Source organism: Aythya marila (assembly GCF_965140915.1).
Source record: "Aythya marila genome assembly, chromosome: 1".
Classification (NCBI taxonomy): Eukaryota; Metazoa; Chordata; class Aves; order Anseriformes; family Anatidae; genus Aythya; species Aythya marila.
Genome location: NC_139042.1, coordinates 198,837,548 through 198,864,299, shown reverse-complemented (window position 1 = coordinate 198,864,299; position 26,752 = coordinate 198,837,548). Strand labels below are relative to the sequence as shown.

Here is a 26,752-nt window from a genome sequence, read left to right as displayed (position 1 = left end):
TGCATAATCCAAAATTCTGGAGTTCAGAGTGCTTTGGTTCAGACTTTTGTACATCTTTAAGACAGTAAATGACTTTGTGATTTTGGAAGTTTTCTAATGTGACAAAATTAGCTCTCTGAATTTTTTTCTTTCAGTACCATTAACCTGAAGATGTACTCTTCATGGTTTACTGTTCAGGCTTTACTGATGTTTATTGACTAGTGCTGAAATCTAAAGAGATCTGTAAGACCTACCTTTGTTTTGTTCATCTGCTTTTCCAGCTCTATATCTTTGGCTGTGTATACTGAGATCACACTGGCCCACACTAGTGGCTTTAGGTGCTTGACAGTGTCAAAGCAAAGAAAGTATCCAGGCATCCACCTCAGTCGGTAAATGCAGATGACTATTTTTTTAAAGGAAGATGCAGCACCTTCCATCTTCAATCCAAATTGTTCTTTGAAGGCCATATTTTCCACTAATTATAATGGGAGCTTTGTCGTACTGGGTCCTGAGGATGTGAAATTCAAAACATTCCTATTCAAGAATGTGAAATTTTATGGCAAATTCAGGCCTATTCGTTCAGACAGAAACCGGTTTAACCTAGTGCTGCCTCATGCTGTTTTACAATACTTCTGTATAAGATTTGACAGTGCCCTTAATGCACTCAAACATACAAACTCACCCCTTCTATATGACACTAATTGTGTGATCCTTCTAACCACTTGTCTTGCTTGTGGCTTCACGATCAAAATGGTAGATATTGTAAGTTGAAGGTTTATTTATTTATTTATTTATTTTTTTAACCTGTCATTTTATATCCTTTTAAGTATTTATATCATGTAATTTATATTAAGTATATATGAAACTACAGATAAAAAACAGGTAAAGGCAATTCAAACATACTGGATTAAACCACAAACAGATTATACCCAAAATTTAAGGTAGATTTTCCTGAGAGTTAATTAACATTTTTGTTTGGTCGAGCCATCATTTTTTTGCTCAATTCAAATTTCCACTGGGGTTAAAGCGAACAGCCTAATGAAATACATCTATTTTGTGTCAGCCTTTAAACAGTTCTGGGGAGTGTTCTTAATATTGTCAAACCTGTTGGAAGTAATTTCAGCAGGTTTACTAAATGACTCTGAATGACTCTGCAGTATAATGATACTTTATCACTTCAAAGTCTAAAAAGCTTAATTTTATTATTTCATTTGTCCCAAATCACATTCAGACATGCTCTCTCTCTCCCTTTCTTTTTATCTTAACCTGTTAGTTTCTGTAATGTCCCTGTTCCCTCCTCCCCCCCCCCCCATATGCTATGCAACCATCCAGAAGATCTCTTTGCCGGTTAGATTTTCCAATTTGGATCTCATCCAAAGTTAATTCAGTAGAAATGTCTGAGTGTGATGTTTAAACACTTTCCAAGATAAAAATCACCATTTTCCATAGTGAACCAAACAATTATGTATGCTTAATGTGAGTACATTACCATTCTGAATTAAATAACAGCAAATCCACTTGACGAGCAGGAACTCAAAGCTACAATATAGTTTCTTACACCCATAGTTCAGACAGAAGGCATTTTCACATAGATGTGGCCTATAGCCTTGTAGTTTGAGCTATGGTTTTCAGTTGCAGTAACAACCCTCTTTCCACTATTCTTAATGCCTAGAAAGATGTGATTGCCCAGAGAGGCATCCTTACTCATAGGTTTCATGTCAGTTTTCCAGTGATGGGTTGTGTGATCAATGGGTTTGGTAATTTTGCCATAGGTCCAGCTACTTGAGTTTCATTCTAGTTTCAAGCCAAACGCTTCCCTCATTCAGTCCTTCTGGGCATTTACTCATTTCAGCCCGTAAGTCAAAAACAAGCATTCCACTAACCACAGCACTCCTGCATGCTTCTGGTAATAGAGATGTGTGCCCCTCCTGTCTTAAGTCTGCTGTTTATATAGGGCAGAGGTTGAGGCAAATGTTTATCTTTTCTATTTGTTTTGGTTTCAGTATCTATATTTGACCCTGGTTGTGCAATCAACTTTGTACATGCAGAGCCATCAATAAATGATTTGGTCCACAAGCTATAATCTTAGTCTATACTAGTCTATACTAGATACTTAAGTCTATACTAGATATAGTATACTAGATATACTTGCTGCACCGATGGGCTGAGGTCAACTGCATGAAGTTTAACAAGGCCAAGTGCCGGGTCCTGCACCTGGGGCGCAATAACCCCAAGCAGAGCTACAGACTGGGAGAGGAATGGTTGGAAAGCTGCCAGGCAGAGAAGGACCTGGGAGTGATGGTTGACAGTCAGCTGAATATGAGCCAGCAGTGTGCTCAGGTGGCCAAGAAGGCCAACGGCATCCTGGCTTGTATTAGGAACAGCGTGACCAGCAGGGCTAGGGAGGTGATCGTCCCCCTGTACTCAGCTCTGGTGAGGCCGCACCTCGAGTACTGTGTTCAGTTTTGGGCCCCTCGCTACAAGAAGGACATCGAGGTGCTTGAGCGGGTGCAGAGAAGGGCGACGAAGCTGGTGAGGGGCCTGGAGAACAAGTCCTACGAGGAGCGGCTGAGGGAGCTGGGCTTGTTCAGCCTGGAGAAGAGGAGGCTCAGGGGCGACCTTATCGCTCTTTTTAGGTACCTCAAGGGAGGCTGTAGCGAGGTGGGGGTTGGCCTGTTCTCCCACGTGCCTGGTGACAGGACGAGGGGGAATGGGCTTAAGTTGAGCCAGGGGAGTTTTAGGTTAGATGTTAGGAAGAACTTCTTCACTGAAAGGGTTGTGAGGCACTGGAACAGGCTGCCCAGGGAAGTGGTGGAGTCACCATCCCTGGAAGTCTTCAAAAGACGTTTAGATGTAGAGCTTAGGGATATGGTTTAGTGGAGGGCTGTTAGCGTTAGGTTGGAGGTTGGACTCGATGACCTTGAGGTCTCTTCCAACCTAGGAAATTCTGTGATTCTGTGATTCTGTGATTCTAGATACTAGTTAAACTCTCCAACTCCTTTTGCACCAATCAGTGTGGATTATACTAAGGGAATGAAGCCAGCCAGTACAAAGGTATGAGGGCAATGAATCCACTGCACTAATGCTGAGGACCATTTAGTCAAAGTGCCTGACCAATGGCACTGTCTCAAGATGGGGACAGTAAGCAGGCAGCAGGACAAGGTATGCATTAGGCTCTGGACTGTGATGGGCTATGATTTCAGAAAGGTATTGAAGTGTCAGCTCCCAGGGACCAAAAAGCAGTCTGGGGTTTTCCACATCTGTAATCTTGAATTATGGATTGTCTGTTTCAAGAGGTGATGGTATTCAACTCTCCAGAAAAATATGGAAAATTATTATAAAAATATTCTCTGTAAACAGGTTTGCCTAGGGGAAAATTTCATGGCAAATTAAGCAAATCTAGAGGAACTTCTGAATATGCTGTTGGAGGTGATAAGGGACAGTCAGTCTGCTCTCTGAGACAGTTTGAGAAGCACCGTAGAGCTATCCAGTTGATGCTTGGTTGCATCAATATATCAATATATTAAGAAGAACTTCTTTACTGAAAGGGTTGTTAGGCATTGGAATAGGCTGTCCTGGGGAAGTGGTTCAAGCGCCATCCCTGGAGGTCTTTAAAAGACATTTAGATGTAAAGCTTAGTGATGTGTTTTAGTGGAGGACTTGTTATTGTAAAGTCAGAGGTTGGACTAGGTGATCTTGGAGGTCTCTTCCAACCTAGACCCTGGTAAGGAGGAAGGCTAAATTTATTCCAGGCTTTCTTGTTGAGGTAATGTGTGACTCAGGCTCTTCCTATCAGTGGTCCATGCACATTCACATCTTTAGTTTTCCTGTCTGATTGTGTGCAGATGCTACTGCAGTGTTAGAGAACTTACAATGTACAGTCTGTAGGCTGAAGCATTTATCCCATTCTGCCAGGCTAGCCTCTGCAAGGGATATTTCTGTGGCAAAACATATTATGCACAAGGCCAAGTCCTGACCACATCATGATCTTTGGATCAACTAGCTTAAGCAGCAGAAACAGCAAAACTAGCAATATCTACTGTGTCCAGATGGGTTGGTGTCTTATATGAAGCAATTTGCAATCTTGTAATAAGAAGCTTTCCCTGTGAAAGATTCGGTCATCTCATATAAACAGCAGAATTACTAAATAGTCACCACTCTCACTTGAAGATGGAAACTGTGCACATAGAGATGAACTGACTTTCCAAGTTTACTCTAGGTATCCATAGCAAAGAGCAAGCAGTCACAGATCTAAATTGCATGCACCCCCTTTCTCTTGTTTATATTGCAAGTGTATTTTTATTCTCTCTCTCAGTCACACTTCATGGATTGCTTGATGTTTTTGGACCTGAACCATAGCTTGCTGAAATCATGGGAGGAATCTTTTCTCTGACATCAGTATGGTTTAGAACAGAACTTTTCAACCTAAATTTATGAAGAAGGAAGTCTTATTTTCCTGTGTTATGCCAGTACCTAACAGAGTCAGATAGGGCCAGAATACAGAAAATAAAACCTAATAATTAAAAATAAAAATAAAAATAAAAATAAACATTTGAAGACAGAAGTCCACTGATAAGGCTGTTGGCTGTTTCACTGTTTATAAACATAATTTAAGTCTGCTATAAGTGTTTTTTTTTTTGTTTGTTTGTTTTGTTTTGTTTCTGATTTTTTTTTTTGTTTTTTTTTGTTTTTTTTTTGTTTTCTTGTTTATGTCCCCTCTGCCTCCCTTCCTCCTCGTAATGTATGATTTTGCTGCTGGGCAATGCATTTTTTTTTCTGATGGCTTTGTAATTAGATAGACTGCCCAAAAGGGAAAGGCTCCAGGGTCTTTTGCAGTTTCAGCACTTTTTCCCTCTGTTCTCTAATATTTCCTTTTACTGAGGCCAGGAATTTGCTTTGGATGGTCCTTTTGCACATCTTGCCACTGGCTCTAATTAATAACCTGTTTCTAGAATTTTCACTAATTGTCTTTTATTTATTTATTTTTTTTTAAAGTGACTGTTCAGGATAATCACTGTCTTTAAAGTTTTATGAATCACAGTGTTTGACATCTTTGATGTTGATTGATTTTCAGAAAACAGCATTTTTTGTTCTAATGTTCATTTTGTCACTGTTACTCACAAACAAATAAGAGATTTAAAACCCCAGTGATGCAGATGTTCTTTAGCCTTGCTGCCATCTGTTTTCCTGTCTACTGGATTCCAACACATATATTTGTAAATTTCAATGAAGCTATATTATGTATAAGATAAAATAGAATAGAAAATATGACCAACCTATTTTTTTAAGTGAATTTTTAAATCATTTGTTCATTGACTGTAGTCTGACAATTTTTTTATTTTTGCAATAATCTGGTAATTTATCACAAATCAGAGTTTTTGAAAAGCAAGTTGTTTTGTTCTTTTGTACATAAATTACAGGCCACGAAGTTGAGATTTGCATAGAAGTCTCCAAAGGAAGACATTTGATACGGCCTTATTTTACTTCACAATTTTGCATTATGACATTTAAACAACATTCTTTATTGCTTTCAGAAAACCTTACTTACACATGAACCTGGGTTCACTGAAGTTGTGTATTAAATATTTAAATTCTTACAATAGCTTGGTAGTAATTGTTTTTTTTTTTTTTTTTTTAATTATTATTATTTTTTTAGAACAAATTTATGACAAAATGATAAAAATTGAAGATTTCTGTAGAATAAAAGTATCTTTAATTAAAAATACATATTTAATTTATTTTAAATTTATTTCAATTGAAATCATATTGGATTTCTTCCCAACTTTTGTAGATATTTTCTGTGTCTTTGTGTTCTTTTTGGTATTCTTTCCTCAACACATGACAGATTGAACTGCCCACCTTCTAGTTGGCAATAATCTAAATCTCTAACTCATGCAAACACTAGCAACTGAGATTTTACAGGCACTTCTTCCTGTTAAAAAAAGGTATTTCAGGCGGAAGTGTTGGTATCTGTTACAGTTTGTGAGATTACGAAGCAGTAAGTGCTAATTAAACCTTTATTTATATTCAAAAAGAAATATGCAGTCCTAAGTGCCTTCATCTGTAATGTAACAAAGTTTATAGTAAACACTGCTAATCCAGTGTGCTTAGAAGTGATATTTATGAAGATAAAATTTCAGATGCTTGTGGCTGCTCATCTGTTACAAGTAGATTAGTAATGTTTTGGGAATGAAGGTTTTCTTCATTCTGCCTTCCCCTTCTCTCCTCACTTAAATTTTTCTTGTCTCATCTGCCTAAAATGTTTACTGTTCTTTGTCTTCAGTATCAGTGTCTCTTGGCTGAAATAATTTCAATAAATCAAATCTAACACACACTTCTCTCATTGCTGAGACCAGTTCTTGCTTGGTGTAAATTGGTCCTTCAGTCATTTAGGATGTGGAAACTTTGTGGTGAAACCCTGTTCCTGGTCACTTATGCATTGACTGGTCTCTGCTTTGGTGATTTGCTCTCCAGTTTTTCTTATCTACTGACTATCCAGCCTGTACATCTTATTATATAAATACCATACTTTACAACCAGCTTGCAGTATTTGAACACATCAGTAATTCATTGCAGACTGATATTAACTATTGTCTTCTTTTTGTACCAACGCAGTCTCAAACAGATTTTCAGGCTGTACATGTATGTCTTCTGACGAACCTTTCAGAGGCCAATAATAATGAACTATGGTGGTCCAAAGAATCTGTAGCAGAGTAGGCAGATATGATTCAAAGATAATGAGTTTATACTAATGTGGTCTGAAGGTGAATCATCACATGTTCTCCAGCAGCTGAAGCTTTGAGACATATCTTATAGTCTGACCTAATACGAACCATAAAATGTTGTTAGGAAAGGAGGGGGGAAACCTCCTTTAAAGCATAGAGATGTTCAGAGATTTCTCAGACAACTACTGCTTGAGAGCCCAGGAGTACAAATATGCCTAAATTGTTAATAGGTTTTGAACCCCGTGCTTTGAGCTGAGCTAACACCACCTGTAGATAAAACTGCCACAGCCTTTGGCAATTCCTGCACTTTATCCACCAGTGAATCTTGAGCACATTTTAGGAAAACAAAGACACTGCATTATTCAGAGATGACACAAAGAGTTGAAGAGTATTATATGACTGTAAATCAAACTAAAAAATCACATTTTTTTTTAAAGGAAAAAAGTAGAAAATGTTCATTTTGCTATATTCAGCAAAAGCAGTAGGAAGAAGCATGTTGGTGAATATGTCAGTACAAGTACACATTTTTAAACCATTGAGGTCCTTTGTGTCTGATTTCTACAACAAGATTTTTATTTTTTTTTTTAACACTCTGGCCTCAGAAGAACTTAGTAAATCATGAAGTGCTGGCTGGTCATTGAATTCCCTTGCTGCTTTGTATATAGTACAGTATTATTGGCACCATTTGGATCTATCCTTCAAACTTAAGACACACTTAGTGAATGTCTGTATTAATGTCTTTTACATTCAAGTAACATAGTTAACATCATGTCCTGGCTTGAGAGTGAGGAAATACGGATACATCTTATACTCAGTGGAATCTTATACTTTAAAGAACATAGCACTTGCTAAAACTGCTTCCTTCAAGAACAGGATTTGGTTCACACTACTCTCTAGGAACTCAGTGGAACTACCGATATGTTTCAAACAAGCATTTACAAAAATTTTCTGTTGGATTAAGGGTGGTAAAACACAAGTATGTATTTTCCAATCTGTTGCAGGAGGAGCTCAATGCCTGCAATGGCAGAAGCCTGAGAAAGATATTTTTCTTTTTTATTATTATTTTTTGCCCCCACTGCAGCTCCATCGTATCTTGCTTCCTCCCCTGTTCCTGATCCTAGCCTGGTTTTTAGAGACATCTCAGGAGCCAGTGATGCTGTTCCCCATCCACCAGAAACCTAAGTGGATGCCCTGCAATGTGAGAATTCCTTAGCTAATCCGAATTGCCAGAGGAAGAAAAAGCTTAAAGCTTTTTGGTTTTTAAGATTCTTTCTTGCATCTTTGTTTGGGTTTAATTAGTCAAAAAAGTTTATCTGTCATGCCTTTGAACAGAACACACACATGCAAAGCTTATTTTTCCTATTGGCTTAAGGCTGCTAATTTTGACACCTTTGTAATAAATCTGGTGGCTAAATGCAAAGCTCCAGGCTTGGCAGGACTTCAGGAAATCAAGAGGGGAGGTAGCAATTCTTGTAAGAACATGAGTTCCAAAGGCGATAGATTAACAAGAATCATTTCCAACTGAGCTAACCTATTTAAAAGTAGCAAATGCATGAAAAGGAGAGCTGGTTAGAGTACATTACCAGACAAGTGTTATTCCTTGTGAGGTGAATTTCAGCACATTAAACCATCTTTCTGAATGCCTCTAATATTTATGATACAGCCCTGAAGGGCCAAATACAGTCCATGGAAATACTACATAATACCCTTACAGTTACAAAGCCAAAGAAAGAAAGAAAGATTTCTCCTAATAAATGAATAGTTATGACCAAATTTGTTGTGCTTAATTTTACAGCACAGGCCCAATGAGCTTCAAATTTTGTAAATGAAAATAAAAAGGCATCTCCTACAGTTGAGAGACTACTCTTGGCGATAAGAACATTTCTCTTACAGGATTGAATTCATGGTTCCTGCTGGAGTAGCACTGTCCTTAAAGATGTCAGCTTGAAAAACCTGGGGCATTTATGATAGCATTGCAGAACCTAAATGCATCTGTTATTTGGAGCCAAAGAGGACAGATAAATGTCATTCAGTACATTCTTCATACACTCAGTGGAAGAAGAAAAGCTCCTAAACAGACACTTAAATTGAGCTTCCTATAATTTAAAACTTTCTTCTAAGTGCCACTCCTCCCACACAACTCCTTCTCTCTCTCTCTTTTTTTTTTTTTTTTCTTTCCTAACAGTCTATTACTACGTTTTTTTTTTTTTCATATTCCTTCTCATAATGCTCATTTTTTTGGGGAAAATTTCTGGTGTCGTATTCCATTTCCCTCACAGAAAAAAAAAAAAAAAAAAAAAAAAAAAAAGGAAAATGTCTAAATATTCTAGAAATATCTTAATTTCTTAAATGTAGCTAAATGGAATTAGTGTACCTTTAGTGTATCCTTTCACCTATGTAACTGAAGCATGTGGGATCATAGGATCAAAGTCAATAGAAGGACACCTACTCTTCAGAAGGTTAATTCAGTTTTCAAGTGACCCTCTATGATGTTTTTCTTTCTCTGTTAACTAAAGGGAACTTGGGCAAGTGTGCTCATATCCTGGAAACCTATAGTAAAAGATATTTAAAGAAAAAAAAAAATCCTTTCTGTGGAGGAAGAAATGATGTTTCCATAAAAAAGACTATTGAAATAATATGACTGTTTTTCTGAATGCTGTGTACTTGTTTTTCCGAAATCTGTGTACTATATAAACAAAATGACACAGTACTTACATCTCTGGAACAGAGGAACAGATGATAAACATATTTTCTTTCTTTCTTTTCTTTCTTTCCTTCCTTTCTTTCTTTCTTTCTTTCTTTCTTTCTTTCTTTCTTTCTTTCTTTCTTCCTTTCTTCCTTTCTTCCTTTCTTCCTTTCTTCCTTTCTTCCTTTCTTCCTTTCTTCCTTTCTTCCTTTCTTCCTTTCTTCCTTCCTCTTTCTTTCTTTCTCTCTTTCTTTCTCTCTTTCTTTCTTTCTCTCTTTCTCTCTTTCTCTCTTTCTCTCTTTCTTTCTTTCTTTCTTTTTCTTTCTTTTCCTCCCTGCCTCACTTCCTTCCTTCTCCTTTTTTTTTTTAAATCTATCCAGAATGTTGTGTATTATTTTTGAGTTTGTAAACAATTCTTGAAGAACCATTGATTGCAAAAATTAGCATTACAGAGAACAAGAAATCACATGATACAACATATGCTTCACAGCATTCCAGCTGTGGAGCAGTTCTGAGAACATTGCAAACAGATTTGGGTATAATTAGGAGTTTTTAATTGCTCATTGCTGAGCTGAGAAGTGACTACTCTAGCTACTTATAAAAAGGTTGTCCTGCACTTTTATATCATGTGTTAGAACTGTTCTTATTTTTTTTTAGTAATTTAGTCTTTTCATTTTGTTTTTACTAGAATGATATGGGAGGTCAACGGAGCCTAATAAACAAGTGGACTACTTTTCTGAAAGCCAGGCTTGTGTGCTCGATACCTGGTCCTGAAGGAGCAGACACACATTTTGATGAGCTGCGTAAGTTGAGTTATCTTTGATGGCTTATTTTGTCATCAGCTTTGCTTTTTTTTTTTTTTTATTTCTTTGTTGGTTGATCATTTTTGTTTTTCTTTTTAGAAAAGTACCACATCTAATTCTGATTTTACTAAATTTCCAAGTAGTTCCCAAGTTGGAAAGTATATTATTTATTATAATAATATTATAATTCTATATAAAAAACAGACTACCTGCAAATGGGAAAACGTCAGAATATTAGTACAAATTTACATGGCAGAAGTTAGACAAAAATAAATATTTGTTATATTTTTACAAATCTTCAAATTATAATTGATAAATGCAGAAATGTTCAATGAATATTTAAAAAAAAATAAATAAATATGTTCCCATTACAGAAGATATATTCCTGCTTTCTACAAGAGATGAGAGAAACCCTCTTGTATATGGAGTCTTCACTACAACGAGGTGTGTATTAGGAACATGTTTACCTCTCGAAACAAATGCAGAAGACTAATCTATTGGGGATAGATTAATTATTTAATGAATCTCTTAGCTGTTTATTTTATTGAGGTGCTTTATGTAATGTTGTCAGGAAGGAAATTATTATTTTGTTTCTGTAATCTTTGAGTTAAGTGTAAATAAGGATAGGTAATATACTGCACAGTGCAATTACAAAGAAAAATTACCAAGACACTCCTTAACTAAGAAGCAGCCACTACTGTGGCTCCATAGAATATATAATCACACAAAAATATTTAGAATTGAATTGAGTGTAACACAATTAATGACATAGCCCATGAAGTAGCTGAAATACATGCCACTCAACAACCTGGGATGGTGTTCTTTGGGAAAGTGAATTCTTATTTATTTATTTATAGAAAAATACATAGGAAAATAAACAAATAAACAAATGTTTATTTCTAACTCTTTGATTATCTCGTAAATGCAGTTTTAATTCTCGGGCACGTCATCTGTGTTATCATTAAAATACAGACTTTCAGAAGTGAACATAGGATGTCCTTTATCTGTAGAAAACTCTAAATTTAATAGTTAATAAATGGTATGTGGAATCTGCTGAACACTAGAAAAAAATGACAGTCTATGAAGTGATCCCAAAGGCTAACAAGTTCAGGTTTCATCTGAGCAAAGCTTTACACTGTAATGATAGTAACATTGAACTTATCAGACCTGTCCACATTGTCTGTTGTTTAGCACCACTCTCAGGTGCAGGATTGATCAAAAACCCATCTCACTCAGTGGAATTAATTAATTCACTGGAGGAGGTGTGCACTGAAGATGTGCTTATCAGTCTGTCTTCTTTTTGCAGCTCCGTCTTCAAAGGCTCTGCAGTTTGTGTGTACAGCATGGCAGATATCAGAGCTGTTTTCAATGGCCCCTATGCTCACAAAGAGAGTGTGGATCATCGATGGGTGCAATATGAAGGTCGTATCCCATATCCTAGACCTGGTACAGTAAGTGTCTCCATAATTACATACTTCTATTTTCACTCAAAGGACTGTCAATTTATATTTTCCACTCAGGATGTTTCAAATTATCCTCACAACCCTATCTCTTCTGTTGAGAGCTCAGACTTCTACCTACCCTTTTTCTGTTTATATATATAAATATACATTTTCCATTTCTCTGAGATAACGTTGTGTCCAGACTTTTTATTTTCTGATTGTCTCCTATTGTGGTCTCTTACTGTCCAGCTGTATTTCCATTTGTCAGGATCACCTATGAGGCACCAATACTTTATAAAAAGCCAAAAACATTTATTTATGGAGGATTAAATTATGATAAGGTATTTTATTTGGAGTCTTGTATTTCTGTTAACTTTGCATTTGTTAAAATCCCATTCCTTGAGATATGGTCATTGATTCTACCATGTGTGTTTGGGCATGTGTTGTGTTTTGAAATGAAATAAAGAGTTAGTTGTTACAGATTTTGTGTGATGGAAGACAAGTAATAGGAGGAAAAGTGAAGTTTAATACCTGAAAAATTCTAAATTCAAATCTGTTAGACTTGAGATGTAACCATCAAGTCAAAAATGTTGAAAGAATTTAGTAAAGAATTTCTGTACTTCTGTCTTGATATTAAATTTGGAAAAGCATGAACCCACGTTACAGCTGGGGGGAAAAGGGTATGTCTAAAAAATGCATTTACTTTTAAAACATCAGCAAAACTTTGAGTAACTCTTGCTACAATCACTGTAAAAGAGCAGTGATTTAAGAATAAGACAGATACTATCCAGGACATGTGTGTGACATCTTTACATTATCTTGGTCTGGTATTCATTGAACTAGTACTAGGGAGCTGCATAAATCTAGCCAAATACTGAGCTACTGAGGTTGGACTGCTGCTCCTACCCTGCCTAGAAGTCACCTGGTTGTCTCTACACTATTTCTCTGACATCTGCATTTGTGTAACCGTTGCTTCAAGCCATATTATCTTGCTTATTTACCTTTTTTTTTTTTTTTTTTTTTTCCCACACCCTTTCTTGTATCTTTGTGTTTTTTTCATCATCCAATGGATCCAGTGGATCCAACTGTTTGGTCCATTCCCTTGCTCCCTGTCATCTTTAGCTTCAGCAGGTCATGCCATGTGCTCTGATTATCTCCTCTCAGAACTGCAGGCGGGTGGGGAAGGAAGGCTTTCCATAAACAGTAAGGCAGCTCCAGCATAAGATCTGCACTGCTGGAGCAAATAAGCTCCTAATTTAGACACTGAAGGGATTACACATCTCTCTCTCATGCAGAATATATGGTGCCCCCAGAAAAGAAGATTACATTTAATTCTTTTATTATTATTATTATTTTAGCATGCGCAGCTCTGGTTAAGAAGTGCAGATACGTTTAGTTTTAAGTACAAAAATGGTGCCTGTGAGAACAATAGCTGGTCCCATGGTATCTAAAGAGATTAAAATAACTCTCTTGAAAACCTCACAGTGCCCCATAAGGATGAACACTCTGCACAGATAGATGGGTCATAAGCTCATTGCATTTTTGAGTGTATTAGCCATCACATGGTTGAGCTGGGATTCACAAGGAAGGAAACATGTCAAGCTGAAGCATGTCAATGCTGATCTTTATCACTGATTTGAATATCCATGCTCAAAAGTATTTTAAAAGTTGGAAAGTTTAAAGTAAATGGATATTTTCCATGAGCAACCCCTTCACTCTCTAACTGCTTCCTTTAAACACCTGATAACAGCCGTGAGAAAATGGTCTGGTAAAAATCCTTAGGAACTCTGTACCCAGTGGATTTCTGTAGGAGTTTGTCTGACCAGGAGCTGAGAAGGGAAGTGGAAGTGGATTTTACTGAAGAAAGTTCTCTAAAGGGAGATATCTGTAATATTTACTATGTAGGTAAGGTAAACATATTGCTGCATACTTATTTATCATTAGTCTTACTGAGCTGGAATAGGCTTGGATTACAACATACTTCAGGCTTGGTAGTTTAAAATAGAGTACCCAAATAAGAGGTGGATTCACACCTTGCTCTCATCCTGAAGTGGACTAGGCCAAACTTCTGGATCTGAGCAGATTTAGGGTGGGATCTGGAAGGGCAGTGCAGGGCTCAAAGACAAGGAAAAGAAGCAGCATGTTACATGCCCACAGAATGCTGCAGTGTGTCTGTATGCCGAAATGTTCTTCTATAAAGATTAATTTCACCATTTCTTGCCAACTATGGGGTGATTCTGGAATGCACAGAACAAAGCCAAAGAGGGATAATCTGTCCAGTTTTTAGTTACTAGAGCATTTTTGAAATTTAATCTGTACTTAAGTGTTGCATAAAGCTTAGCATAGCCAAAACTGCCCTAATCTTATATTTCTTATATTTTAAGTTATTGGCAAAGTCTAAAAATGGCAGTACTAGGAAATCCATTTCCTTTGATGTTTGGCTTTGCGAGAGGCATTGACTTCCTTTTCAACATTTACACAGAAGCAAGAGACTGCTTACCCTAACTTAACTTTTTGCTCAGCTGCCTTTATCTCCTAAGTAAATAAAGCTGTTCACTATAGAGGCTGTGACCACTTTGATATCGAAATTTTGACAAAATGCTTCCTGTGGCAATTTGTGTTGGAGATAAACTCCCAGCATGACCATGATATCATGCCTTGGCAATGCTGAGCATCATAAGGGTGATGCAGTGGGGTCTGCCTGCCCTCTGGCGTCCTGCAAGACCCTGGCCAGGCTGACTTGTGATCGGATGCTGCAAAGCATGCAGCATTTCTACTCCAATTTTTCCCAGCAGTGTTAAAGAGCAAGTGGAAATGGTGGAAATTAAATGGAAGCAAGGCTTGAAATCTATTTCAGTTTGGAAGATGAAGGAAAAGAAAAAAAAAAAAAAAAGAGAGAGAGAAGAATCAAGCAGCAGGCAGCCTGGTACAAAGGGCTATTTGAAAACCAAGAAAGCTTTTGCTTTTTCTTCTTTAGATGCCTAAAAAATTGGACTTGCATATCTGCAGCTGCCCCCAGATAACAAGTCCACTTTTCTTCCAGTCTTTTAGGGTTTCACCCAGAAAATTATCCTTTGATAAAGAAATCATCAAGGACTTCCTTTAAAATGTGTTCTGTGTTCTGAACCAGAATTTTCATAATGCCCTCCTAGTAATCACAGAAGACTTTTGAACAAGATTTACCTGTGAATTAGAAGAAAACAGCAGTTCTGGTTTATTTATATAACTGTAACTATTGCACCGAGACCAGCTTTTGAGAAGAACGTCAGTGTTTAAAGATGCAGATTAATACATAGTCTGGTATGTCATAGGGCCCAGGTATTTAATTGCTATTCAAAGCAACACTGAGTACAATGTATCTAGATTTCTAGATCAGCAAAGCATATTGCAGTTTAATTGACTTCTTAGCTACAAGAAGCAGCCCAGCACAGACTTTTTTCACTGCTTTTCTCCATTTGTGGTGTTATATCTCACCTCTTTCCACTCCAGATCTGAATACCAATATATGGTTCTGAGCTTCTGTATTCTTTATGGTTCTCTCTCTCTCTTTCTCTTTCTCTCTCTCTCTCTCTCTCTTTTTTTTTTTTTTTTTTTTTTTTTTCTAATAAGTTCCTTTACCCTCAGATCTTTCTGTGATCTTCCTCAATTTTTCTTTTCTTTCTCAGTTGGTTTTTCTTCCTTTCTTTAGTGAAATCCCTTTATTTCTTCTGCTAATACAGTGCAAAGCCTCATTGAGATGTGGTGTCCATCCCATTGGGACTTGGCTGAGCCACAGAGAAATACTGTCTGGCAAAAGCCTCCTCCTGTCCTCACGTCTGGTTAATTTTCCTGCTTTAATAAGCGTGTTCATAAAACACTGAGGGTTGCACAGGTTTCCTTTGTTATTTTTAGACTTATCTTTCTCTTTACCTGATCTTTTATGGGATAGGCTGCATTCTTTGCTTCTCCAATTCCTCTCTCCTTTGATCTTCCCACTGTAAATGGGGCTGCTTAATTAAGTGAAATGTTTCACTTTATAGGTTTATTTTCCTGAGAAAGCCTCCCCCACCTTCTCCTACGTACCAACATGTTCTCCCCAACATGAATCACCTCTCAATTCATAGCAGCCTTTCAAAAGGCTGCGAACCCAGTCACCTTTCCAGTGTGCTGAGGTCGGCAGAAAATTGCAAAGTGCCACATACAAAGTCAAGTTCACTCACCTAGCTGGTCTCAGATTGTTAACCTCACATTAATGTTCACTTATGTCAGCCTTTGCTAACAGCAACACAGGTGTGTTAAATGGAAAAGCAATACAAGGGGTTCAAGACAGACATTAGAGCAAACCTTATACATTGAGTGGAATACAGTCTATAGCTAAAAAAATTAATAATAAAAAAATAAAAAAAATGTTAGGGATCCTATTTTTGTGTGTGTGCATGTGTTTGTGTGTGTTTGTGCATATTTAGGGGGGGTGTAGTGAGATTAGACGTTGATTTAATTTAAAATTTTGGCTGTATCTGTGTCCAGCAGAACCTAACTCAATATGCTGTCCCCCATCTTCTTTCAGGCTTAAGCTGCAAGGCTGTTGTGAACATCTTTACAAGATGGACAGGCACAGTACGTTCATCCTCTAGAGAAACATTAAAGTTTCAGAGGGGCATGTCCAAATGTAAAATGTATTGTGAAGCTCTGATCAGAGTACAGAAAAGAAGCCACACTATATTTAGGATACTCAAGAATTGAAGTTCCTTCTCCAGAACAGATTATTACTGAGTCCCTACCAGCACATTAAGTGCTTAAGCCCCAAGAGTCATCTCTTGGCTGTCATGTAAATCACAGAATATCCTAAAATATAAGTACACAATTTTCTAAGGTTCTTCTGGGCATCATACCAGTCCCTCAGTGCTACATCTCAGTGGCTCAGTCCTCAGAACCTGCATTTCTCATTAAACTTATATGCACATAAAATTCAGTTTGTTGGGTGGGTAGAGGATCCCTTTTTAACACAGAAGCGACTAGCCGTAGGTATTTTTTGTGTTTCTCTGCTTTTTGCTTGATGGTTCACTGATAATGTAACTCATTTGGAGCTTGGAAAGCTCTACATTGCACAGCAGGAGAATGCTGATTATATGGCCATATTAACTCCTACGTAGTTAAACATTAATTTACTGAGAGCTTGAGCGAAAAGGACAACGTCAGTACTAGCGCCTGACTGCAGTTAGTACATTCCCTCCGAGGGAGGGTCTGGTTCTCTAGTTCTTGCTGCATGTAATATAAAATAGAGAGCTTTTCAGTGGAAAACAGATCTTCTCCATTCCTGCTTAACATCTGAGCAATATTCTTTCTACTCTTGGCTAAGCTGAGACCTAATTATCCCATGAAAAGTGAAAACACTTTCAAACAGGAAGGAGGAGGGAGCTCCCAGAATGGCTCTGGTCCATGTGTCTAGAACAAATGGACACCTCCACCAGAAGGGAAGCCCAGGCTAAGGCATCTAATTCCCCAAAATGAGAGAGATTTAAGTAGTATTCCATTCTTTCATGTTTCACACTGGCTACTTGAGATGATCCCATGAGACTGCCTTGCTGGTCTGGTGCTTAGTACTGCTTGTGAAATGCATGAAAGTTTCCAGCCTGGATATTAGAAGATCTCCCCAGCAGATGCCTGCTTCAGTCACTGCTATCAAGTCCTCAAATTTGCACCTAGCCTACGTGTTTTAATCTCATTGTTAAGTGGGTCTAAGGGTAAATGTGACAAGTCTCTTTTAAAACGAGGTTTTTGACACATTTGAAATTGAAACTCTTGTAGTTCATAGGGAGCATCATTCTATTTTAAAACGGTCAGCAGACAACAGCACTGCTGAATTAAAGATACATAATAAAATGAAAAGGATTTTTTTTTTTTACATACCTTAAATCAAAATTCCCAAATAATTGTCGCAGTTTTAATAGGTGTTAGATCCAGCAGCTCTTACTGACTTCACTGGCTGGTGTAAAGCACTATGATTTTGGCAAATTGGATGTTTGTTTAGGAGTCTTACTTCTGGCACCAGCTTTTAAAAATCTTGGCCAGGGTTCCCATATAATGTTAACACAGTCACACCATACATCTTACTATTGTGTGAGATCTACACGTCCAGCACTCTACTAAGTTGTAAATTTAATAAAATGAGAGGAAAAAAGGAAAAAAAAAAAAAAAAGAAAAAAAAGAGAGAGAGAGAGATGTGCAGTATTGCTAGCTTAAAGCCTACTTGCTTTTATTTGAGAGATTAGCCTTAATTTACCAATCCATGATTGCATTTGGATACAAATAAAAGACGAGGGAATAAGTAAGTATTTTTGCAGATCACCTGGGCTTAGGACTTGGTCCAGGCTGATTAGGGTCAAAGTGAGCTCATACTGAAGACACTGGAAAGGCTTTAAGTTACTACTGAATTGATTCTTTAAAAGTTCATATAGGAGTATATAGAATGATTGAATAGAGATACTCTTAACAATTCTAACTCTGTTTCTGTTTTGGAGGCTTGTTTTTGTCTTTTACTTTTCACTTCTGAACATTTAGATAAACATACCATTTATGACAGTGAACACCTAAACAACTTTGAAGAATAAATTACATGGTGAATATGTTTCCTGCAAGATTCCTATCTAGCAGTACTAATTTTACTAATTGAATTTTTCTTGACTTCATCTATCTAAAAGAAAAGTATCTAATCTGAGCTAGTTGTTTAGACTTCTCTATCAGAAGGAAAGAGACAGTCACCTCCTTTCTGCAGCTCAAACACAGCCAAGATAATTTAGGTCAGGTGAGATGAATCCCATGTCTGTTGCAAAAGCAGAAGCCAATGAGATAGCATAATGATTATACTCTAAGAACTTTTATGGAGTCAGACTCTCATGTAGACCACATGAAACATCCCTGGCAGTGTATTCCTGTGACATTTGATATAAATGCAAATCTTTTATTGTCTCCAGTGGAAGATGTCACATATCTGAAACAGCATCTGGTGTTGCTGATGTGAATAAATGTGAACCGGACAGAAAACACTGATATCATTATCACATATGACATACACCAGGATAAGAACTCACATTTTCAGAGGTGACATGCTGCTTCACTTACTTACTTGGCCATAAAGCCTTTATCTCTGTGCAGCCTATTGATTGCTATGAAAGGAAGCACAAACCTACAGGAATTGTTCTGTAATGATGGGTGGACACAGCTTCAAACAGCTGCCTGAGGACTTTGCCAAAGGGTGGCCCAAATGAATTTTTCATTCCCCTGTTCCATCCATCATGACACAGTTAGTGATGCCTTTGGAAATATCTCCCTTGGCCAAGCATAACAGGGTCACACCTGCCCAGCTGCTCCTGGTGGTCATGCTGTCTTAGGATGAGATCCAAAGTCTACTGAAATAATTGGAAAAGTTCCTATTGACTCAAGTGGATCTTTGGATCAGACCCTTAGTTCTTGTTTCTACTAAATTAGCTCTGCAAACTGGCAAAGATTTCCTTATATTATGCATGGTAGGGTTTAAGTCTTTGGTAATACTTCAACAGCTTTATAGTTCCATATTGGTAGACATTTTATCCTAGTAATTTTTAGTAAATGATGCCATTGCTCTCTCATCTTCCTCTGTTGATAAATTTTTGGCAAAAATTTAGGACATTTTTAAGATCTGTGGGTCTACTCCTTTTTTTTTTTTTTTTTTTTTTTTTTTTTTTTTTTTTTTCCGAATAGAAATGGACTTCTGAGATTGAGCTATGAATAGGTGAGCAATCAGCAAAGTTCCATAAGATGTGACCTGTAACTCAGAGTTAGTGGGTGGTAGTATGGACCACAGAAAATGTACATGTAAGGGAAATCAACCTCTAGTACTCAGTGAGGGGGAAAGTGAATTACTGCATGGTTGGGGATGCAAAGAATAATTTTTTATTTTTATTTTATTTTTATTTTTTTTTCTGGTTCTGTATAGAATAAATTGATGTACAGGTAGATAAAGAACATGGGTTTCTTTCTGTTGATTCCAAAAAACTTTGAATCAGCCCACCTTAAACATATAACCTTGCAAAGCCTTTAATTTCTGAAAGCATAGCAGAAAGCAGAACAAGGGAGATTCTACTCAAAAAGTGAATTTCTTACGGAAAAGCTAGCATAAAACCCCTAGGGATAACTTTTTTATTTTTTGGTAGGATTTTCCTCTTTTTCTTCTTTTCTACCTGTATTAAATTGGGTTTGCAAGGAATGTCCTTTTAGCAATTATCAGACAACAACAATAATACAGACCAATTTTTGTTATCTTGTTAGTTCATTCAGACATACTTTAAATTGTATATTGAGAAAAATGTCTGAGTATGTGACGGATCATATCTTAATTCATAGACTTATTGACGGTGGAGAAATTTGCAAAAGTTATTAGATGATTCATGAGCCTAAGCACTGTTCCTGTCTGGACTCCCATTTCAGTAAGACCAACACTTCTGCTGGGCTCTCTCCTGCTGCTCCAGGGTGTGTTGTGTGCATCCCACAGTCCAGGCAGAGAGCAGGCAGTGGAAACCCAAGGAAGGGAATGTTCCAGGCTGGTCCTGAGCCTCTGGGGACAGCTTTGCTGCTGGTGGCTGAAGTTGCATGGCTGTGAGAAGGCAGTTCGCCAGCAATGGAGAAAGGACAGGCTCAGTTCTTGGCACTGTATGTATTGTTCTTAATGTGAATGTTTTGGATAATATCAAACACTACATATTGGAACGAATCTTAACATCAAGACCTTAACTGGCACCATAGACAGAATACAAGTCAAGCTGGAGATGTGGGAATGCAATCTAAAGTTTTTGTAGAAATTAGTTCTGAAGGATTGTACTGCAACTTTATTACATATCTTAACATTTTTTTCTAGCACACTACAAAAAACATTTCATCACATTGCTTTCTTCACAGCCTGTGTTATGGCTCCATCTGGCAGGAAATAAAGGGATTACTTAGTGTTAAAAAATAAGAAATTGACAGTTCATATGTAAAAATGTGTATTTATATATAAAAATGTGTCATTCCAATGTAACACTGGAATAGTGTTTCCAGCTCATCTTATTAGTATTCAGGATCAGTATCACCACAGTAACAAATCTAGGTGTCTTCAGCTTCAAAAGAGAAGCTTTCTCAGATTCAAATTAGAGACTAAGTTTAAAGCAAAGGATGACAAAGAGATAAGGACAGCCATGGGAAGGAAATCAGATGAGCATGAGAGATGATGGGTCACCAAAATGACCTGAAAGCAAATATTCCTGGGCTCACCTGGAAAAGTGTGGAAGAGAGAGACTTGAAGGTGGTTGAGGAGGTAGGGTTATGGGTCTAACAGAGGTGGGAGTTAAACCCATCAGTAAATAGAATATCCTGGGAAGGTGTCAAAGGGGGGGGGGGGCGGGGGGACACACAGAGGGTAGGGTGTTCACATTAGCAGTAGTCTGGACCTGAAGAGGAAGAGGCTACAGTGTTCAAAATCGGAGAAAAGGATGCTGTAGCAGACAAGCTGTCAGCCTGAACAGAGTTTCAGCTATGTAGAAGAGTAAGAAGAGTAAGAAAAGTGACTTCTGAGAAATAATGAGCTGCAGGGATCATCTGGCATCTGGAGAATCTTTTATTACAAGAAAACTAAATGCGAAGTGTAGGATGTTCAGTTCACCAAAAAGTTGTGGCCTCTGTTTACAGGCAATATACAGGGTATTTCAGTCTAGAAAAATTAGCATGATTAAAGCACTTGTTAGCGGCCTTCTCCCACAGTAGCTCTGGGAGTAATTCCCAAGAGAAATCAAACTTTAGTCAAATGTGGGGCATGCTGGTGTGGCTCTTACCAACTTCTGGCTCACTGCACCCACAAGGCAAAAGCTCAGCCTCATAAAAGGAGCAGCTACCCATCTCTGATCACACCAGAGCAGGGAGCTGGCAACAGTATTTCTGCTTACATCCCTCTCTTTTCTTTTTGTACTTTATTCTTCTCTCCTTTGTTATGCACAGATGAAGTATTCTGTGATTTTGCTGAAAGAAATACTAAAAGAAGTCTTCAATCACTGAATAAATAGAACCTGCATTTTAAATATTTGAGATTATCCTATATTAGACAGCAGAGGGCACTCTAGATTTACTGTTGAAAGTCACACAGTAAAACTATTAAGCATGTAACAACTTTAACTGCTTATAGCTATCTGTGCCTTGAAATGGAGAGCTAGACTGCATAATAGCTCATTCAGTTCTTCCTTCACCCCAGACTTGATTTCCTTGTCTTGTAAAATAGCCAAATGATAATACTCCCATGAGTGGGGCAGGGAATGAGGAAGTGAAATTCTTTGCAGATGTACCGATCCCACCATGAGAACTTTTCTGGTTTAAAGCAGTACTTTTGAAAAATGAAGTAATGCTGTCCAAATGCTTCTTTTGGATGAGAAGCATAACTGAACAACCTGATTTCTGACTGGCTTCAAAAGTGTTTTAATAGAAAATACAATTTCTAATAGAATATAGGATTTATCTGTGACTTCTTTATAAGACCAAATTTCTAAAGTGACCTCTACTGATGGCATCTATTATAGTATAATATACAAGTAGTTCCTAAATATTTTAATAGGTGTTTTCCTACATTTGTGTATTGTTTATAACTAAATTTTGCTGTCTCTACTATATGATGTGAAAAAAATGTTAAAAATGCACCACAGTCTTGGGTGAACTGCTTGAATGTTAATAACAATGATGTATTCTAATTACTGGTGATAGTGGTGTGGATGTTAAGGTATATCTCCTACTCTCTTTAGGAGCACTGCTAGATGAAGAAACAGAAAGGATTTGGGACACAGTTTTAAGAGACATTTGGTGATAAAATTAAAAAATTATACATAGTTTCAAAGTAGTTTGTGTTTGCAGATTTGTTAGTGCAATAAATATTAATCATTAGCATTTGATTCAACATCAAACATCTCTTTTCTAACATTGTCTTTTTCTTTTCTTGCTGTCTTATAAAAGCAATTAATTTCCCCTCTATCTTCTAATTTAAGTTATCAAAACTCTGACTAAGAAAGAATAAAAACCTACAGGAGTTTTTTCTTCAAAGCTTGCATATATCTATAGGTAGGTGCAGGTGTGGGCACATAACTAACAAGAATTCAAGATTATTAATTCTGAGTAGCAGTAAAAAATAGTGAGATGAAACAAATTAGCAAGTGTTAGGTGATTTTAAAAGATAAAGGAGAATATGCAGGATAAATAAAAATGAAGATGAAGGGAAATCACTTTTGAAGACAGATAAAAATTAAAAGAGAAGAGGTGAGAGTAGAGAAATAAGGAAGAAAGCTGCCCTTTGAAGAACTGGAGGAGCACATGCTGGAAGTGAATACAGAGCTTCCCAGTGTGCTTCCACACTTTCAAAACTTCACAAAGCTTTCTAAATTGTAAGTCAAATTACCATCCAACTGGTAAATGTGACTTACAAATGGATATAGCTGATGTGCTAGCAGCTATTCTTTGAATTGGTGTGTGTTTATATAAACACAAAACAAGAGCACAGAGACCAAAATTTCACTGTAAAGAAATAATTGACTAAATTTACACACCTATTTAGCCATCTAGGGAAGTGTTCTGGTTTTCAAGGTAGCTGAGGAACTGGATAGAGTCCTTGAGATTTCAAAATGGACAGGATGTTTTTCCCAATAAGCAGGAAAACCTGCAGATTTCAGGTATTTCTTTCACAATATTCATCGCAACTTCTTGGTCTCTCTTTTTCTTTCAGTGTCCAAGCAAAACCTACGATCCACTCATAAAATCTACAAGAGACTTTCCTGATGAAGTCATTAGCTTTATAAAACGCCATCCTCTGATGTACAAATCCGTTTACCCGGTGACTGGAGGACCGGTATTCACTCGGATCAACGTGGACTATCGGCTGACGCAGATTGTGGTGGATCATGTCATGGCAGAGGATGGGCAATATGATGTTATTTTCCTAGGAACAGGTATGACTGGACTTCCACTATCATTTTGTACATGCTCCACCCTTTAAAAACACAATTTTAAAAAGTCCAGCAGGTCTAGAATAAACTCATTGACTAACATATTTTCCCTAATCACACAGCTTCAGGAAGAATTACATGTTCTGTGCCAGGGCTTCATAAAAATGCTAAGATTATAAGAATTTGTCATCTCAAGAGATTTCTCCTGAGATTTAGATTTTAATGTTGCTTGGTCCCCAGGTGATCACCCAGTTAAGGGTCAGAGTACCTGGACTTTCTTACCCTCCAAGTGTTGTTCACGACTTGTCTTTATGTTATGTGGCTCCTGTTCCTGTTGGCAGCACATCAATAAGCAATTAAAATGAAAAAAATGAAAAAAAAACAACTTCAAGGATAATTCCTGTTATCAAAAGTGTCATGTGCTTCAATAATATACCTCATGACACTGAAAAGCTAAGAAAGATTTCAGATCAAGCCTAAGGCAATAATTCCACTTAAATACGTTTAAAGATACTACTTTGCAACATGAATAGTTCCAAACAAGAGGGCCAGGATTGAACAGAGAGAGGCCAAACTAACTTGTTAAGGAAGAAATCTGCTTTGCAGTCTTTTTTCAATAATTACGTACGTATTTACATTTTTATGATAGCTTAAGGAAAAAATTGTTTTTACCATAGTAATTAAATTCAGAATCACTGAATAGATCACCCAACAGCACGGCATGCTAAAAATTATCATGCCTATTCATAACATTTCTAAAGTATAATCCCTCATCTTATTCCACAGAAATGTCTTGTTCTTAATCCACAGTTTGAAGTTTCCTCAGTTGTAATAGCTCTTATAAAGCACTTTGCACCAGAAGATCTGAATGCTTTACTAAGGAGGCCATTGCCATTATCCCCATCTCACTGAGGGTGAAATTGAGGTACACAGAGGGGAAAAGATTTATCTGAGGATTCACATGAGCTTTGGAGAAACTAAATCTTGGTTTGAATCCTACCCCATTGTTGTTGGGTTGTGCAGCATTTTGTCTGGACTATACAGTTTGATAACTATGCATACCCTGAAGTGATCTGGGGACCGGTGTGAATTGTCACAGAACATCGTCTTTTAAAATGTGTGGGTTTTCTCAGCCTTCAGGAGGATCTCAGATGCACTGTCACATACACAAGTTCAGAGAGAGCCTCTCTCTTTTCATTTACATCTTTCAACTCAATCCACTTCACAACTCTGTCTTCCAAAAAAGAAGGTGTGAGACTCCTCTACAGTCCCCACAACTCAGTACAACCACAGTGCAGTGGTGTCAAATGGAAAAGTGCATTTTCATAGAAAAGAACATTAATGTGGCATTTGCTCCCTGGCTGTCTGGGGAGGCTAGGAATAAAATTTACCCATGATGACAGAAAATCTTTGTTTCTTTCTGAAAGTAATCTTTAATATAGTCATTGGCAAATGAAAGTGAACAAATTCAGGCTGTGAGCTGCATAAGATTTGAGAGTACCCATTAGAGATTGCTTTTCTAGTCATACTAGTGAAGAAAATTAATGTATAAGAAAAGATGAGTTAGAGCTAAAATATACAAGATATTCTTTCAGTGATTGCAGAGGTTGCATTTAGATGTTTTCTATCCTCTGCTACAAAATCTGTCATAGGAATAAAATTATACTGAGAGACCAGCAACCAGAATATTGCCATGTTACCTGTCACTATCCAGCACTGGTGCTAACTCTTCAGAGTAATTCATTTGGTTTGGAGTTGTCCAGGCTCACAGGTACCATGCAGTCACTAGGTGGCACTCCATAACATGTAGATACTTTTTTATCATGCTTTCATTAAAAATGAGTTTTCTTTTCCAGAGGCATGTGGTTTTGTTCCATTTTATCTTCTAAACTTGTCCTATGGAAAAAAAAATAAATCTAAACACAAATATAAAATTTCAAATAGCACATAGAGAAACTGAATACAAGTATACCAAATAACCTATGAGATTTTTTTAGCAGCAGATCAGAAACCTACTCTGTGTTTGAATGTATGTAACGATGTTATTGTAGAATTTAGAAAGACAGGCACATGCAACCATGCTGCAGGTCTTTTAACATACACAGGCTTTGGAAATTATGTCCAAACAAAACAAATGTCTAATATATAAGACAAACTGAAATACTTTGGTAATATGATCTTTTTGTTTGGAAATACAAATAAATTCTCATTCTTTCCATTACAGTGTATTATTTTCCATTATTTCAAAAAGATGGATAATGCTTAGCACTAAGCTGTGCTGTGTCATTTCCACACTGAATTTCCACACAGCACCCAACCCATTTCCCTGCGCATTTTTTTCTCCCAAGGCCAGTAAAGATTCACAATGTGTAATGGTCTGAAACAATCTTTTTATTATTATTTTTTTTTTACAGATGATGAATTCAAGTTGAAATTAATGATCAGATAAAATAAAAATATATATATTAATAAATAATCTCAAGGTAGCATAAAAAAATAAATTTTGCAATGTTTAATCATTTTTTTTTTATGTTGAATGGAGATTTTGTGTAAAAATCTCCCTAAAATAAAAAGAGAAATGAAAAAAATGTATTACGTAATTTGCCAGATTAAAATGAAACCTACTTCTGATTAAGAAGCTGTGCTGATGAAAAGTAATCCTAAAAAATAAAAATAATAATAAAAAAAAATAAATAAAAAATGGGTCTGTTTGGGGTCAGATGGGTCCCAATTCCTGCTCAAGGAAACATGCAGAAAGTTCCAGCTGGGATCATGAATGTGTTTGTGCTTATGAGTATTTGTATGTATGTGTTTTTGTGTAGAAGCAGTGCTAGACCACCCCTGTTGAGCACAGTCTACAATTGCATTGGCTCTGCCATATGGTAAAACCAAATATCTTTTATAGAGTTATGTAGGTAGCGATAGATACCTACATGGCACCAAGGACAGGTCCAATTTGAAGGCTACATCCTTGATGCATTAGGTTTATTTTCAGTGCACAGTTTTTCTTTTCTTTTCTTTTCTTTTCTTTTCTTTTCTTTTCTTTTCTTTTCTTTTCTTTTCTTTTCTTTTCTTTTCTTTTCTTTTCTTTTCTTTTCTTTTCTTTTCTTTTCTTTTCTTTTCTTTTCTTTTCTTTTCTTTTCTTTTC

At 36.9% G+C, this 26,752-nt stretch overlaps 1 protein-coding gene across 4 annotated transcripts in view; it reads left to right on the top strand.

The window, feature by feature from the left end:
• SEMA3D (semaphorin 3D) overlaps positions 1-26,752 on the top strand; it is a 145,813-nt gene that overhangs the window by 97,917 nt on the left and 21,144 nt on the right. For all 4 annotated transcript variants that reach the window (XM_082755868.1, XM_082755869.1, XM_082755866.1 and 1 more), the window contains exons 9-12: positions 10,079-10,193; positions 10,568-10,637; positions 11,500-11,644; positions 23,385-23,607. In XM_082755868.1, coding sequence (XP_082611994.1) covers positions 10,079-10,193; positions 10,568-10,637; positions 11,500-11,644; positions 23,385-23,607 — 553 coding nt within the window. The remainder of the gene's footprint in view (positions 1-10,078; positions 10,194-10,567; positions 10,638-11,499; positions 11,645-23,384; positions 23,608-26,752) is intronic.